Source organism: Bos mutus, chromosome 11 (assembly GCF_027580195.1).
Source record: "Bos mutus isolate GX-2022 chromosome 11, NWIPB_WYAK_1.1, whole genome shotgun sequence".
Lineage (NCBI taxonomy): Eukaryota > Metazoa > Chordata > Mammalia > Artiodactyla > Bovidae > Bos > Bos mutus.
In genome coordinates this window covers 34,571,305-34,586,739 of record NC_091627.1, presented here as the reverse complement: position 1 = coordinate 34,586,739, position 15,435 = coordinate 34,571,305, and the positions used below count along the sequence as shown (strand labels likewise).

Below are 15,435 nucleotides of genomic sequence, written 5' to 3'. Positions count from 1 at the left end.
AGAGCAACAGGTTTGTTATCTGCTTAGGTGCAACCACAGAATCTCAAAGAATGGGGATCTTCTGTGGTTGGCTCTCCAGGCTTTGAAAGGGGATAATTTGGGAATTACTCACCATGGCAAGAACTCAAAAAGTTATTTCTGTCTATGGCTTCCCTAACTTCCTCTTTTCATTGCATTCCAGAAAGGTTCCCTCCCTTCTTGAACTATTTTAATATTTTTTTCATCTGCATTACTTCTGGGTCAAACAAGTTTCATATGTTATATACCTACTGGGTAAAGTGTTTTCTATAACTTGTCCTCAAACTACTTCTGAAACTTTCTACAGACCTCAGACAGAGGAGACCTAAGCAGAGAGAGGAGAGTGTTTACTGTGTGGTTGAAAACTGAGATTCCCAGACGTGGCTGATCATCAAAATCACCTGGGGAGGTTTGTTGTTGTTGTTGTTGTTGTTTTTAATAATTACCCATTTCTGGATTCCATGCCCACTCTGAGAATCTGCCTCAGAAGTTCTGGAGTGGAGCCTCCAAATCTGTATTTTTAAAAAGCTTCCCAGACGACTCTGAAGATCAGCCAAGTTTGGGAGCCACTGATTTAAGGAACAACTGGAAGATCTCCACGCCTACATTGTTTGAAATCCTTCATTTCACTTAGTCACAGTGCCTGAAATTAGCATCCACTGCAGCAGAAACATTTTTGGTAAAGGAAGGTCCTCCATTAAAAGAGATCATTTATACCTTCATGTGAATTACACCACATGCCTGGAATCTGAGAGTTGAAAAAGTCTCCAAAAGAACTCAGCTGTCCCTCTCCCCAAGACCACCACCAGATACACAAAGCAACTGTTGAGTAATCAACAAGCCTTTGCTAAAATACCTCCAGTGACAGGAAACCCTCCACTTCTTCAAGAGGCCCACTCCAATGGTTTATTTAGCAGAGTTTCCCCAACCTGGCTGTACATCAGAATCTCCAAGGATGCTTCCAAAATTCAGATATTTCAGGACCTTACCTCAAGCCTACATCAGACCTCTCCTACAAAAATCTCTCTTACGTTTTTTTAATACTCTCAAGGCAGTGCATCCACAGAATTACAATTAAGCATTATTGGTTTAATATGCTGACCTTCTTGAGCTCAAAGTGGCCGTTTAGACAGAGAATAAGAGGGAGGTCATTTGGAGGCACAGGGATCTCGGGAAAGGGGAACAGGATGGGGATGTGAGTAGCCAGAGAGGGACCCAAGGGGCTTGTGGAATGAAGGAGAAAGGGCTCTAAAATAATCAAAATAGGTAAAGGAGAGAGAGTAGGCGGCTAGTCAGCACTCACTACTTCTTCTTTGAAAAGAGGCTTGGGGCCCACAGCAGTTGAAAGTACTGGTCTTTGTGGGATCATTTTCCTGAGCTCATTCTGTCCTCTGACCTGTGTTTTTCTTACCTCTTTACTCTGCTTTCAATGTATGCTTTCTTATCTATCCTTTGTAAGCTGCCTTCAGTCCTTTCTGAAATGAGAGAACAAACCAACCGACCAACCAAAAGCTTTCTAAGCTAGAAACACCCTTTTTTTACTTTTTTATTCTGAGATTTGGTGAACAAGGCTATGTTCGCCCTGCCCTCTCTTGTGATCGTCCTGTAATTTTCACAGGTTCCCTCCCAACCTCCCCCGGGGCTCTGGACATGACTTTTCACTACAGAAGGCTCACCTGGCCATGCTTAATGGGTTGAAACCAACCAGGACTGGCAAAAAAGTCTGGGTTATCCACGCAGTAGTCCATCTGGCCTGCCAAAAAAGGAGCCTAGAGAGGGAGGAGGGCACCATGAGGGGGTTACTCTGGTGCTTCCCGGGGCCCATGTGCATCAGAATACCCCCAAATGCTTGTTTAAATGCAATTTCCTGGGCCCAGTTAAAATCTACTGGATCTGAATTTGAAGGAGAGAACCCCATGAACCTACTTTTTTGTATTATTATTTTTATTTTTGGCTGCACTATGTAGCTTGCAGAATCTTAGTTCCCCAACCAAGGACTGAACTGCGGCCCCCAGCAGTGGAAGCACTGAGTCTTAACCACTGGACCACCAGGGAATCCTTTGGACCTATGTTTTTTTAATTTTCTTTTTCTTTAAAATTTTACTTATTTATTTTTGGCTCTGCTGGGTCTTTGTTGTTGTGAGGGCTTTTCTCCAGCTGCAGCAAGCAGGGGCTACTCCCCAGTTGTAGTGCACAAGCCCCTTACCATGGTGGCTTCTCCGGTTGGGGAGCACGGGTTCCAGGGCTTGCAGGCCTCAGTAATTGCAGCAAATGAGTTCAGCAGCTGCAGCTCCCGGCTCCAGAGCACAGGCTCAACAGTTGCGGTGCACAAGCCCAGCCTCTCCGCTGCACTGGGATCCTCCCTGATCAGGGATCTAACCCACGTCTCCTGCATTGGTAGGCAGATTCTTCACCACTGAGCCACCAGGGAAGCCCTGGACTTAACATTTTTAACAAGTTCCCCTGAGAAATCTGGAGGAAAGTTTGAACATACTGAACTGAAAGCTTCATGAGGTCAGTGTCCTGCTCTCCTCACGTACCTCATTTCACATCCAGCCCTTGCTGGGGTCCAGGCTCTGCTGAGTGAATCCTGAGTCAGAGTCAGAGCTGTGGAGCTGAGAGGAAACTTGGGGTCCTCTAGCCCAGTGCTTCTCAAACTACCTGGGAATCTTGTTAAAATGCAGAATCAGGCTCAGTAAATCCCAGGGGGGAGGCCTGATATTCTGCATTTCTAACAAACCCTGGGTAATACTGGTGCTGCTGGTGTAAGGACCACACTTTAAGTAGCAAGGGACTAGTCCTGGGTCAGCTTTTTCTGCAGAGAGCCAGAAGGCAAATTTTTTAGGCTTTCTGGGCCCTATGACCTCTGTTCCACAACTCAGTCTTTAAAGCATGAGAGTGGCCATGGACAATATGTAAACATAAATGGCTGTTTCAATAAAACTTTATTTACAAAAACAGGCAGCAGTTGGACTGACCTACCAACATAGTTGACTGACCCCTGGACTTCTCTGTTTTGGTTGTGGAATGGATTGGTACACAGTTATTCTAAGATAGGATCCCTTCCCCTTGATCCACATGCATACAACTGGATCCTAATTAATCATAAAATCAAACTTCTTTATGCAAATCCTTTCTGTTTTCGAGCTAAATCTACATAAACCTTGTCAATGGCTCTTCCATGCTATTCCACTCCTATGCCTGCTTTCCTGTAAAATTGATCCACACAACCCATCTTCATACTCACAGAGTCCCACCGAAGCGCCAGTGACAATCACCCTCTTCTTCCCAGCAGCCACCTAGGAGGGGAGGCCACCAAGAGGATTCCAGATACAAACCTACTGTGAGGATGTCAGGGCAGGGATTTGGGTGGGGGAGGGGTGGGAGAGGTGGGGGATGGGCTTTGGCTGGATATTGGGGCTTTGATGTTCCCATGGGAAGGAATGGACAGAGGTCTCTGGCTGAGTGTCAGTGGAAAACACAGACCTTCTTCAGTTCCTCAATCCTGTCCAGGGCACTATATTCTGTCCCCTCCCTAGAGGCCACCACAGACCTAAAAGGACACATGCAAGGTCAGTGGCACTGCTTGGGAAGCAGCAGCCTATGGTTTATTAAGGCTGCTCCGGAGAGGAGGAAATGAAGGGGAAACGACCACTGAGGAGCACCTCCTATTTGTTGGGCACCATGATGAACACTCGGTAGGGGTGAAAAGCTTGAAATACCTAGGAGGGTTAGTCAGGCAACAGAAGAATGCAAAGTGGAAAGCAAACTGACACAATCTCTGCCTAAAAGCATTCAAATTCAATTTCTAAAAGACGTTCTTCAGGTCAAGCACAGTAGTCATAGGCCAACTTGGCTTACCTGTCGCCTCCTGCATTGAGGTAGGTTTCTATCCTAGACCTTTCATCAGCTGGTTAAAGGAGACCTGCCAAGGGGGAGACAACATGAAGTAGTAAAGACAGGGAAGGAACAATTATCTTGGGTTCGCAACACCTGGAAAGGAGAGGCTGTATAATGATTCTCTTAGGTTAGTGTTTAGCCAGTGCTGCTTGGAATCTGACACTTAAAGACACTGCTTGGAGACGACTGACTGGGGGTGTGTGGGCCATAGAGACACTGGCAATGGACTGGTGGGGCTCAGATGGGCTTGGAAGAAATGGGGCTCCGTAGCAAGATCTAGCTTTCAGAGAAGAAAGAGAGTCAGAGCTGGAGGGAGTCTGCCTGGGAGTTGAGCCATGATGAGCTTTATGGTCCTGAGGGTCACCCCAAGAAGGCAGAGAGAGCAAAACCGGGGACTGAAATACTCAAGGACATGAGGAATGCCATCCTGCCAGAGGTGCCCCCTCCACTCAGCACCACCAGCCCCCCACCCACCCCAGGCTCCTGAGAAAAGAAAAACGCCTAGGTCTCCCGGCCCCAGCCCATTGGGGAAAGTATGCTTTCTTCTTTGTCAGTAAGAGAACTCTCCTGTTATCACAAAAGTGAACAGAACACACAGAGTGCCGTGCAGTAGAAAGAACCTTGGATTTGAGAAACTTCATTCTGACCCAAAACTCTTGCTTAGCTACTTATTCAAACCCTTACTTAATCCAAAAAAGGACTGAAAGCAGCTTTGTCCTAGATAGGTAGGTAGGTAGATAGAAGTGCATTATCCAGCAAGTATTAGTTGGGTGTATTTGGGCAAGCTACTATGGGCTTCCCTGGTAGCTCAGTTGGTAAAGAATCTGCCTGTAGTGCAGGAAACCTGGGATCAATCCCTGGGTTGGGAAGATTCCCCTGGAGAAGGAAATGGCAACCCAATCCAGCATTCTTGCTTGGAAAATCCTATGGACAGAATCCTATGGACAGAGGAGCCTGGTGAGCTACAGTCCAAGAGGTTACAAGAGTTGGACATGACTTAGAGACTAAACCACGACCACTATGATTATCTTAAGTCTTCGTTTTCCCATCTGAAAAAAAAAATGGAGATAATAACACCAATTTTACAGGTTTTTGTGAAGCTAATGGATGTGAAAGTGCATGGTCAATCATAAAGTAGTATGCAACAATATTTATTATAATTACTATTGATTGATAAGATGACAATAAGGATCCAAGAGGGAGGACTGGAAGAAAGGAGGACTAAAGTCTATAAAAGTGAAACAAGAAAATAGAAATGTAGAGGGAAACACAGATTTAAGCAGGGAGGAGATGGAAAGCTGGTACCTTCAGCACTTTCTGAACTTTTTCAGCCACTTGTTCCATGGTGGTCAGAGTTGACTCGTTGTAAAGTCGCTGGAGGCAACAGGTAGGCATCAGCAGCCAAAGAAAGGACAGTGGACTGGGGGTGGGGGGTGGAGAGGCTCTCAGGGTTTCAAAAATAAGGAACCATGGCCTGAGAGGGCAGAGGCTGAGGTGGGGTTGGGGCTGGCGTCTTTATTTGCAGTGTCCAGGGGGTGGGTCTGGGTCACCTGGTATGTGGGCATGACTTGCCCCTCCTCCTGGAAGAGCTCAGCATCACATTGCATTTGCTCAGCATCAGCTTTGTCCAGATCCCGGGTCAATGATTTGACTTCGCTGTGATTGGCAGGGCTGCCTCATACCCAGACGAGGAGAGAGAAGCGGGGACAAGGGTAAGGGCAGGGAGCCAAAGCTTCATTCACGCCTGCTGGAGGTGGGAGTGGCTGCAGGCACAGTGTGTTGAGACAAACATACACACATGCGCGTGTGTTGCGCGCGCGCACACACACACACGCACACAGCATTTAGCCGGCAGTTGGTACTCTGGGCCTATCAAGGAAAGAAAATCAGGGAGGAAGATAGGAAGGAGGGCAGGAACAGCAGAAACTCAGGGGGAAGGGAAGCCTAGAACAGACAGGATTCTAGGAATCAGCACAGAAGGCCAACATGGGGAAAGTGTCTCACCTCCCACTTGCCAGGCTCCGGGGTCTCAGTCACAAGTTGAAACCATTTTGTGCCCGGCATGGTCTGATGCTGTGGACACACTGTCTTGCGTGCCTTTTCAGCCACACAACCCCTTGTGTCACACTGACTGTTCTTCCAGTTGGCAGGGCCTTACCTGAGGCACAATCAGTTCAGTTGCTCAGTGGAGTTCAGTTGCTCAGTGGAGTCCAACTCTTTGTGACCCCATGGACTGCAGCATGCCAGGCTTCCTTGTCCATCACCAACTCCCAGAGCTTGCTCAAACTCAGGTCCATTGAGTCAGTGATGCCATCCGACCATCTCATCAGGCACAGTGATAATGAGGCACAGTACCCTGGCCTCTCTGAACACCCTCCTCTGAACACCTCTGCCTGCATCCTTTCCTGATCACTAGTCCCCCAGCCCTCTGGTCACCCCCAGGGAACTCCCCAGGTCCCTCTCTAGAGGCACCCAGAGTCCCCAGCCTCTGCTTTGCTCCTGAAGAGGAAGACCCAAGGTTCATTACTCTTGCCCTTCAGACAATGGCCTCTTCTCTGGGAGGGCCTGGAGCTTGGAAGGACAATACTCAGGCCCAGGGCAGAGAGAATTCCTGGGCATCAGTGCTCTGGAACTAGGATGCATCAGGAAGCCAGAGATCAGGGTCCTCAGGGTCAGCAAAGGTCAGAAGACCAGGTCACACAGTCCTCCCTGATCACACAGTCCTCCCTGCCCCACATACTCCATTTCACTCTCCTCTCAGAAAGAAGGCAACAGAAGCTTCAGAGTCCCAGGGGTGCACACGCTGAACTGGATATTACAGGGGAAAGGGCCACAGAAATAGAAATACTGCAGTGAGAATTAGAAACCAAAGTATCTGCCCTAAATACAAGTTTAGCCAACATTTATTTACACTGAACAATGCACTTTTCACATACAGTATCTCATTTGATACGTTAAGAAGATGATATTGAAAAGAATGAAATAATGCCATTTGCATCTAGAGATTATCTTACTAAGTGAAGTAAGTCAGACAAAGATAGAATCTTATACGTGGAATCTAAAAAGAAAATGATACAAATGAACTTACAAAATGGATAAAGACTCACAGATAAAGAAAACAAACTTATGGTTACCAAAGGGTAAAGGAGGGGAGGGATAAATTAGGAGTTTGGGATTAACAGACACACACTACTGTAAATAAAATAGATAAACAATAAAGACCTACTATATAGCACAGGGAACTATATTCAATATCTTGTGATAACCTATAAAGGAATATATATTAATGTGACACAATGAAGTTGCTCAGTCGTGTCCAACTCTTCATGACCCCATGGACTGTAGCCTGTCAGGCTCCTCTCTCCATGGAATTTTCCAGGTAAGAGTACTGGAGTGGGTTGCCATTTCCTTCTCCTGGCAACCCACTGCAGTATTCTTGCTTGGGACAATTCCATGGAGAGAGGAGCCTGACAGGCTACAGTCCATGGGGTCACAAAGAGTTGGACACGACTTGACTGAGTGACTGAGCACACTGGCACATATACATATATATATATGAATCACTTTGTTATACACCTGAAACTAACACATTGTAAGTCAACTATAATGCAATTAAAACAAGATGATGATTTTATTATATGTCAAGGTTGTATATTGTCACCCTGCTTATTTAACTTCTATGCAGAGTACATCATGAGAAACGCTGGGCTGGATGAAGCACAAGCTGGAATCAAGATTGCTGGGAGAAATATCAATAACCTCAGATATGCAGACAATACCACCCTCATGGCAGAAAACAAAGAATTAAAGAGCCTCTTGATGAAAGTGAAAGAGGAGAGTGAAAAAGTTAGCTTAAAACTCAACATTCAGAAAACTAAGATCATGACATCTGGTCCCATCACTTCATGGCAAATAGATGGGGAAACAATGGAAACAGTGACAGACTTTATTTTTCAGTTCAGTTCAGTTGCTCAGTCATGTCCGACTCTTTGCAACCCCATGAATCACAGCACACCAGGCCTCCCTGTCCATCACCAACTCCCGGAGTTTACCCAAACTCATGTCCATTGAGTCCGTGACGCCATCCAGCCATCTCATCCTCTGTCATCCCCTTCTCCTCCTGCCCCCAATCCCTCCCAGCATCAGGGTCTTTTCCAATGAGTCAACTCTTCATATGAGGTGGCCAAAGTACTGGAGTTTCAGCTTTAGCATCATTCCTTCCAAAGAAATCCCAGGGCTGATCTCCTTTAGAATGGACTAGTTGGATCTCGTTGCAGTCCAAGGGACTCTCAAGAGTCTTCTCCAACACCACAGTTCAGAAGCATCAATTCTTCAGCGCTCAGCTTTCTTCACAGTCCAATTCTCACATCCATACATGACCACTGGAAAAACCATAGCCTTGACTAGATGGACCTTTGTTGGCAAAGTAATGTCTCTGCTTTTGAATATGCTATCTAGGTTGGTCATAACTTTCCTTCCAGGGAGTAAGCATCTTTTAATTTCATGGCTGCAGTCACCATCTGCAGTGATTTTGCAGCCCAGAAAAATAAAGTCTGACACTGTTTCCATTGTTTGCCCATCTATTTCCCATGAAGTGATGGGACCAGATGCCATGATCTTAGTTTTCTGAATGTTGGGCTTTAAGCCAACTTTTTCACTCTCCACTTTCACTTTCATCAAGAGGCTTTTTAGTTCCTCTTCACTTTCTGCCATAAGGGTGGTGTCATCTGCATATCTGAGGTTATTGATATTTCTCCCAGCAATCTTGATTCCAGCTTGTGCTTCCTCCAGCCCAGCGTTTCTCATGATATACTCTGCATAGAAGTTAAATAAGCGGGGTGACAATAAACAGGGGCTCCAAAATCACTGCAGATGGTGAATGCAGCTATGAAATCAAGAAACGCGTGCTCCTTGAAAGAAAAGCTATGACCAACCTAGACAGCAAATTAAAAAGCAGAGACATTACTTTGCCAATAAAGGTCCATCCAGTCAAAGCTATGGATTTTCCAGTAGTCATGTATGGATGCGAGAGCTGGACTGTGAAGAAAGCTGAGTGCCGAAGAATTGATGCTTTTGGACTGTGGTGTTGGTGAAGACTCTTGAGAGTCCCTTGGACTTCAAGGAGATCCAACCAGTCCATCCAAAAGAAAATCAGTCCTGAATATTCATTGAAAAACTGATGCTGAAGCTGAAACTCCAATACTTTGGCTACCAGATGCAAAGAACTGACTCACTGGAAAAGACCCTGATGCTGGGAAAGATTGAAGGCAGTGGAGAAGGGGATGACAGAGGATGAGATGGGTAGATGGCATCACCGACTATATGGACATGAGTTTCAGCAAGCTCCGGGAGTTGGTGATGGAAAGGGAAGCCTGGCGTGCTGCAGTCCATGGGGTCGAAAAGAGTAGGATACGACTCAGCAATTGAACTGAACTGATAATTCAATTAAAAAAAAAAAAAAGGTGATATTGACATGCTCATTTTTTAGATGATGAAACTGAAGCTCAGAGAAGTTAAGTTAGTTGCTAAAGATTACACAGCAGAGAGAACTGGGACTCACACCCAGGTTCTCACTCCAGGTCTCATGCTCAACCAAAGCATGAAATAATTTAAGGATTTACATGTTTATTGAATAAATGAAGTAACTAACAAATTGGTGCGAATTAAGAATAATCTCTCTTCACACAGTGTTATGAGATTTTTAAAGATCGTTCCCCAATATTGTATCATTTGATCCTCACAGCAGCCCCGTGAGGTTTTGCATCCTCTGATTTACAGGTGGGAAACCTGAAACCTAGATTAACCTATTTGCCTAAGACCACACAGTAAGTCGCAGAGCTGAGACAGGTCGTCGCTCTTTAAATTTCCCCTATAAACCCAGAACCCTTAATAATCGCTGTATCTCCAGCTATTAACATGTCAGACACATAGAGAAAGCTCTATAAATATTTGCCTAATAAGTGGAAGAATGAACGAGAGAAGGAAGGGAATCAATATCAGATCATGAATGGGGAAGAGACTTAAAAGCTGACGCAGTCTACAAGTAGGAGATTGTCAAAATAATTATTATCTCCATGACTCTGTCCCCTCGCGCACCGAAGGTGGAGTTCCTCTTCCCAACTTGGCTAATTCCATCTGGGGAGGAGGGGCCTCTCAGATCCCGAGACCCTCGCACCTGCGTCCGGAGGGACGTCCCTTCCCCCCGACCCCCCTGCGGGGGCTCAGCAGGCGGGAGCCGGGATCAGGAGGGATGGGGGGCCCTAGAGGCCGCCAATGAGAGGGTCGTGGGAGGAGCCCCGAAAGAACCGGGTTGGGGGGGCGGTGATGACGGCGGCGAGAACCCCAGCGGGGCGGGGCGGGCCCGCACGTCCCGGCCGGGCTGCGGCTGAGCGACCGAGGCCAGCTCTGCAGAAGACGGCGGCTGGCGCGCCGGGACGGTCACATCGCGCTGCAGGGGCCGGCGGGGGCAGCCGCACTGCCTCGCGCCCCGGGGACCCAGGCCAGCTGCCAGGCCGCGAGGGCACCGCCCCCTGCTCCCGGACAGACTGCGCGGCCGGTCGGAGCTCTGGGGGCTCCGGGGCCCCGCGGCCCGCACCCGCTACGCCTCCGCTCTCTGCCCGCAGCTCGGTCCCGCGCTGCCCGCCTGGCCGGGCCCGCGCCGGGATGGGGTAGGGACAGCGCCACGGAGTCCGCGATGGGCCGCCCTCTGGGCACCGAGCAGCCCCCCGAGGCCTGACCCACCGCGAGGACCGGCGGAGGTGGGTGTGGGCAGAGCAGAGGCGCGAACTGAGGGCGCCGGGGTGCTGCGGGGGTGGGCAAGGCAAGGGGAAAGGGGGGTTCTGGGGCTGCTGTGGGGTGTGGGGAGCAGGGAGAGCAGCTGCCCGCTTGTGCTTTCTGGCAAGTCCTTGACCCCCGCCCCCCTCCCCCCCAACTCCTGCCACCTCCAGGAGCCCCGCCTGAATGTCAAACGGATGCCCGGGTGCCTCCCAGCGGACTCGGTGGGGACCATGGCTTCACTAATGCCCCTCTCCCCATATCTAAGCCCCACGGTCCTCCTGCTGGTCAGTTGCGACCTGGGCTTTGTGCGAGCAGGTGAGTAAAAGGGGAGCAGGTGAGGAGTCACCAGAGCTAGTCTGGGGGTGGACCCTGGTAACCTGTTCACACACTGGCGCCCGTAGACCGGCCTCCGTCTCCTGTGAATGTGACAGTCACTCACCTCAGAGCCAACTCGGCCACTGTGTCCTGGGACGTCCCAGAAGGCAACATCGTCATTGGCTACTCCATTTCCCAGCAAGTATGAATCACCCTTCTGCTGCCCCAACCTGTGTCCTTGGATCTCTGAGCATTCCCTCTGGTCACCGCCCCCCACCCCCACCAGCTCCCCTCCCTGCCCTGGGAGACATGTAGCTGGGGTTCCCTGGCTCAGGCTACCCTTCCCACCCCAGTCCTCCAGAGTTCTTGGGTGTTCAAGAATCCTGGGCTAAGCCTTGTGGCCTGGGACCAGGGTGAGGCTGTCCTCCTCTCTCATCATCTCCCTGCAGCGACAGAATGGCCCTGGGCAACGTGTGATCCGAGAGGTGAACACCACGACTCGGGCCTGTGCTCTCTGGGGCCTGGCTGAAGACAGTGACTACACAGTGCAGGTCAGGAGCATCGGCCTCCGGGGAGAAAGCCCCCCAGGGCCGCGGGTGCACTTCCGAACTCTCAAGGGGTCTGACCGGCTACCCTCCAACAGCTCAAGCCCAGGTGAGAGTTTCGATTATTCCTCACCCCCTAAAGCTTTGGATTCTCTGACTGTTTACCTGGTCTTTGGCCTCCTGTTTACTTCCGCAAAGCAAGCAGCAGTCTAGCTTAGATGAGTAGAAGGATGATATAATTCACTGTACTGCCAGGAAAGGAAGGAAAGCAGGTTGGCAGGAGACTGAGTTTAGACAGGCTGGTAAGGAATTGTTTGGGGGGAAGGGCTTTAAAGCTTCCTTTTACCCAGCCTCAGTTCATTGCAGCTGCAGCCTGCATGAGTGAGCACCTGACCTGCAGCCCTCCTGCTGTTTGGTCTCTAACCACCTGTCCGCCAGCAGCTTCCCAGAGAGGGGCTACCAGCAACGGTGCTGCGACAGGTCTACACTGGCTCTAATCCCCAGCATCTCCATCCTGAACTGTCTACACAGGCATAGCTCTCTAGTTGCTCCCCAGAACCTGGGGTCTGTCTTCTTTTCCTTCTCAGGTGACATCACAGTGGAGGGTCTGGATGGAGAGCGACCACTGCAGACGGGGGAGGTGGTCATCATTGTGGTGGTGTTGCTCATGTGGGCTGGTGAGTAAGCAGCTGGATGGGGCACAGTGGATTGAGTGGGGCTGAGTGAAGGTGGGAGTTGGTGAAGGTTGTCAGGAAAAAAACAGGGTGAGAACAACGGTGTGGGGAGATAAGCAGGAAAAGTTTGAAGAAAGGGAGAGGAGGCTGTTGGGAGCCCAGAGAGGATGATGAAGAATGTAATGTGCATGGGAAACAGGAATTCAAAGATTTTCTTCTTTGATTTTCTAGAAACAGTGGGTATGTCACTGCCCTTCAGGGCTATGAGTGGGGAGGTCAGGATCAAGGCTCAGATTGTATGATTGTGTTTCAGCTGTAATCGGGCTATTCTGCCGTCAGTATGACATCATCAAGGACAATGACTCCAACAACAACCCCAAGGAGAAGGGGAAGGGACCGGAACAGAGTCCTCAGGGAAGGCCAGTGGGGACAAGACAGGTGATGTGGGGCCAGTGAGGGCGGGAAGGGGGGTGGGGGTTGTGTCTAGAAGTATTGAGGGAAAGGGAGAAGGGTCATAGAGGGGCAGGAGAAGAGGGAGAATGGAAATTTGGGATGGAGGAAACTATCAATTTCCTGAAATTAGAGACTCAGGCCATCTTCTTTCACAGAAAAAGTCACCATCCATCAATACTATTGACGTATGAGAGAAGAAGCAGAACCAGAAGACGGATGCACTAATAATCTGGGACTGGGGCTGGGGTCAGGGAGAGCCCAAGATGGTGATCTGCCCAAGACTGAAGGATCCCACAGTTTCCCAGAGGGTAATGGCATTCCCACAATCTCAGGCCTGGTATCCATCCTCTTTCCACTGTGAGCAGGGCCAGAAGGTAGGTCTGTTAGGCTCTGAGCCCCTGGACCTGGGGAGTGGATATCAGATGGGATATATCCTTCCACCCCCCAGGTCCAGAGGAGAGTCACTTGTTCAACCCTATCCCATTAGGTCCCAAATGGGGCCCCCATTTCACCTGCATCAGGACCCTTGGCATCCCCAGCTGCCCCCACATCTTGCCTCCGGGTCTCAGAGAGCAGTATTTCTGTGGGTACTCCCCCTCCCCCAGAAAATAAAAAGAACTGTCTGGGTCTGGAGGCAGACGCTGCACTGCACTACTCCAACGTCTTCCATGGAGCCTCAGGTGCTCCCCCTCTCACGGGCAGCCCCTCCAGCTGCTGGTGGTCTCACCCCTTGGACATTTTTCCAATAAAGGTTCTTGGACAAACTGCAGCTGACTGTATGCGATACTGTCTAGTATGCTGAAAGACACTTCTCCACTGCCTCTCCCCTGACCACAAGGGCCTCTCACACCACCACTACCAACTTGACAGGAGCAGACTCTTATTTGAAGGTGTTTGCTTTGATTCTTCAGTCTAGAATGGGTGGAGAGGGGCCAGAAAGGGGCATAGAAAACTAGGGCCCTCGATTCTTTTGCTTTATTGGGTAAGAAGGAGGAGCAGGGAGAAAAAATGGAGGATATAAATTCTTTGTGCACCAGTGGAAAATAAAGTTATGTTACATGAGAGGGCCAGGAGCCTTTTTATCTTCACTGCCCACATTGGCAGCCCAACTCTTCATCATTTATTCCACTGACTTCATCAACCCTGAGCTAGTAATCAGTAAAGGACTGAACAGGGTTTTGGAACAAATGAAAGATTAATGGATCCCCGGGGGGCAAAGTGTTCCTCTCCTGTGCATTTCTGTGCCTATTTTTCCCTGTCCTTGCTTTCCCTTTTGTCTGTCTGTATGTCTCTCTGTTCGTTCTGCTGCTGCTGCTAAGTCACTTCAATCGTGTCTGACTCTGTGTGACCGCATAGACGTCAGCCCACCAGGCTCTGCCATCCCTGGGATTCTCCAGGCAAGAACACTGGAGTGGATTGCCATTTCCTTCTCCAATGCATGAAAGTGAAAAGTAAAAGGGAAGTCGCTCAGTCATGTCCGACTCTTAGCGACCCCATGGACTGCAGCCTACCAGGCTCCTCCATCCATGGGATTTTCCAGGCAAGAGTACTGGAGTGGGGTGCCATTGCCTTCTCCGTTCGTTCAGTCAAAGCCAATAATAAAGAATAAATGAGTTTATATTTACCCTCTGCCATTATATCCAGAGGAGCATTCTGGAAATAAAACTGGGGTTGGAACTCTCCTGTCAAAAGAATTAGAATTTGGGCTCTGGGGCCTACTTGTTTCCTGTGAAAATAGGGACTATCCTCCACTTTTTCCCAAGTTCCAAGGGGAGGTTGGTGCCAGTGAAAGAAATACCTGTTGACATCTGTAACCACTAAGGGGGAAAGACTTCAGAACCCAGAATCTTTCTGGGCAGCACAAGCTACACTGTCTGGAAGGTAACCGTCTTCATGTGATCAGTCAACATATGACCCTCCCAGTCCCTGTGGAAGCTTATGAATAACTTCCCTTTTCTGCATCTGATCACTCTACTTTGTTATAAGAAATTACATTAATTACATCCTCTGAAAGGAACCCCAATCCAAAGTCAAGAAGTATTTTTGATACTTATCCAAGCTCCAACCCCGGTTATCACAAGACTAAATCTGTTAGGTGAGCCAAGGGTTGGTCTGCCCTCTGCCCTAAACCATAAAAGCATCCTGATCTAAGCAGCAGTCTTAACCCCACCGTTTTTCAGTTCAAAAGTAGGGTGCTTTACCTCCCTCTGACCACTGGTTCCAAAGCACATTTCTCTCAGACTCTGGATACATCATTTCTGGGGATGAGAGTGTCACACGGTATATAGTAGCATGGCACGGAAATAAGGAGCTAGACACTGAGAAGGAATTCAAAGGGTGTATAAACGTACCAGCTCTGGCTTGAATCCCAGTTCGTCCTTAAACCTCTGTGTTAGGTTAGACAAGTGAGCCCTCTAATCTTGAGTCTCCTATTATGTAAAGTGGGACTAATAATGTTATCACTGTCAAAAGGTGGCTTTGAGATTAAGTGAGACATGTACAACACTTGGCACGGTACCTGGCAGACACATACTGAGTATTCATTATTAGCTTTGTGATCCTGTGCAAGTTATATAACCTATTTGGGTTCAATTCTGTCAACTGTAAAAGGCCTATAAGAGCAACTGCCCTGCTTTCCTCCAGGATTGTGAGGATTAAAAGAAAGCGCTCAGCCGCGTTTACGTACATCAAACACCAAGAGACACTACGATTACGTAGAACCCCGGAGTTTGCGGAAGGCTTGTGGGCGTGCC

General features: G+C 48.8%; 2 protein-coding genes across 2 annotated transcripts in view; one reads left to right on the top strand and one right to left on the bottom strand.

Annotated features, from left to right (window-relative positions):
- Window positions 1-7,201, bottom strand: part of GCKR (glucokinase regulator) — a 30,158-nt gene extending 22,957 nt beyond the window's left edge. Inside the window, 12 exon segments of the mRNA XM_070380123.1 lie at window positions 1,695-1,745; window positions 1,747-1,787; window positions 2,777-2,778; window positions 3,266-3,317; window positions 3,505-3,571; window positions 3,880-3,910; window positions 3,913-3,943; window positions 4,315-4,401; window positions 5,224-5,292; window positions 5,469-5,563; window positions 5,566-5,606; window positions 5,921-7,201. Coding sequence (XP_070236224.1) covers window positions 1,695-1,745; window positions 1,747-1,787; window positions 2,777-2,778; window positions 3,266-3,317; window positions 3,505-3,571; window positions 3,880-3,910; window positions 3,913-3,943; window positions 4,315-4,401; window positions 5,224-5,292; window positions 5,469-5,563; window positions 5,566-5,606; window positions 5,921-5,982 — 629 coding nt within the window. The 5' untranslated portion in view covers window positions 5,983-7,201.
- Window positions 7,202-10,277: 3,076 nt separating this feature from the next.
- Window positions 10,278-13,451, top strand: FNDC4 (fibronectin type III domain containing 4). The gene is made up of 7 exons (XM_070379286.1): window positions 10,278-10,676; window positions 10,866-11,010; window positions 11,097-11,212; window positions 11,460-11,664; window positions 12,143-12,232; window positions 12,543-12,667; window positions 12,838-13,451. Exons 2-7 carry the CDS (start codon window positions 10,890-10,892, stop codon window positions 12,871-12,873), a joined length of 693 nt encoding a protein of 230 aa, XP_070235387.1. The 5' UTR covers window positions 10,278-10,676; window positions 10,866-10,889; the 3' UTR covers window positions 12,874-13,451.
- The last annotated feature ends 1,984 nt before the right edge of the window (window positions 13,452-15,435 follow it).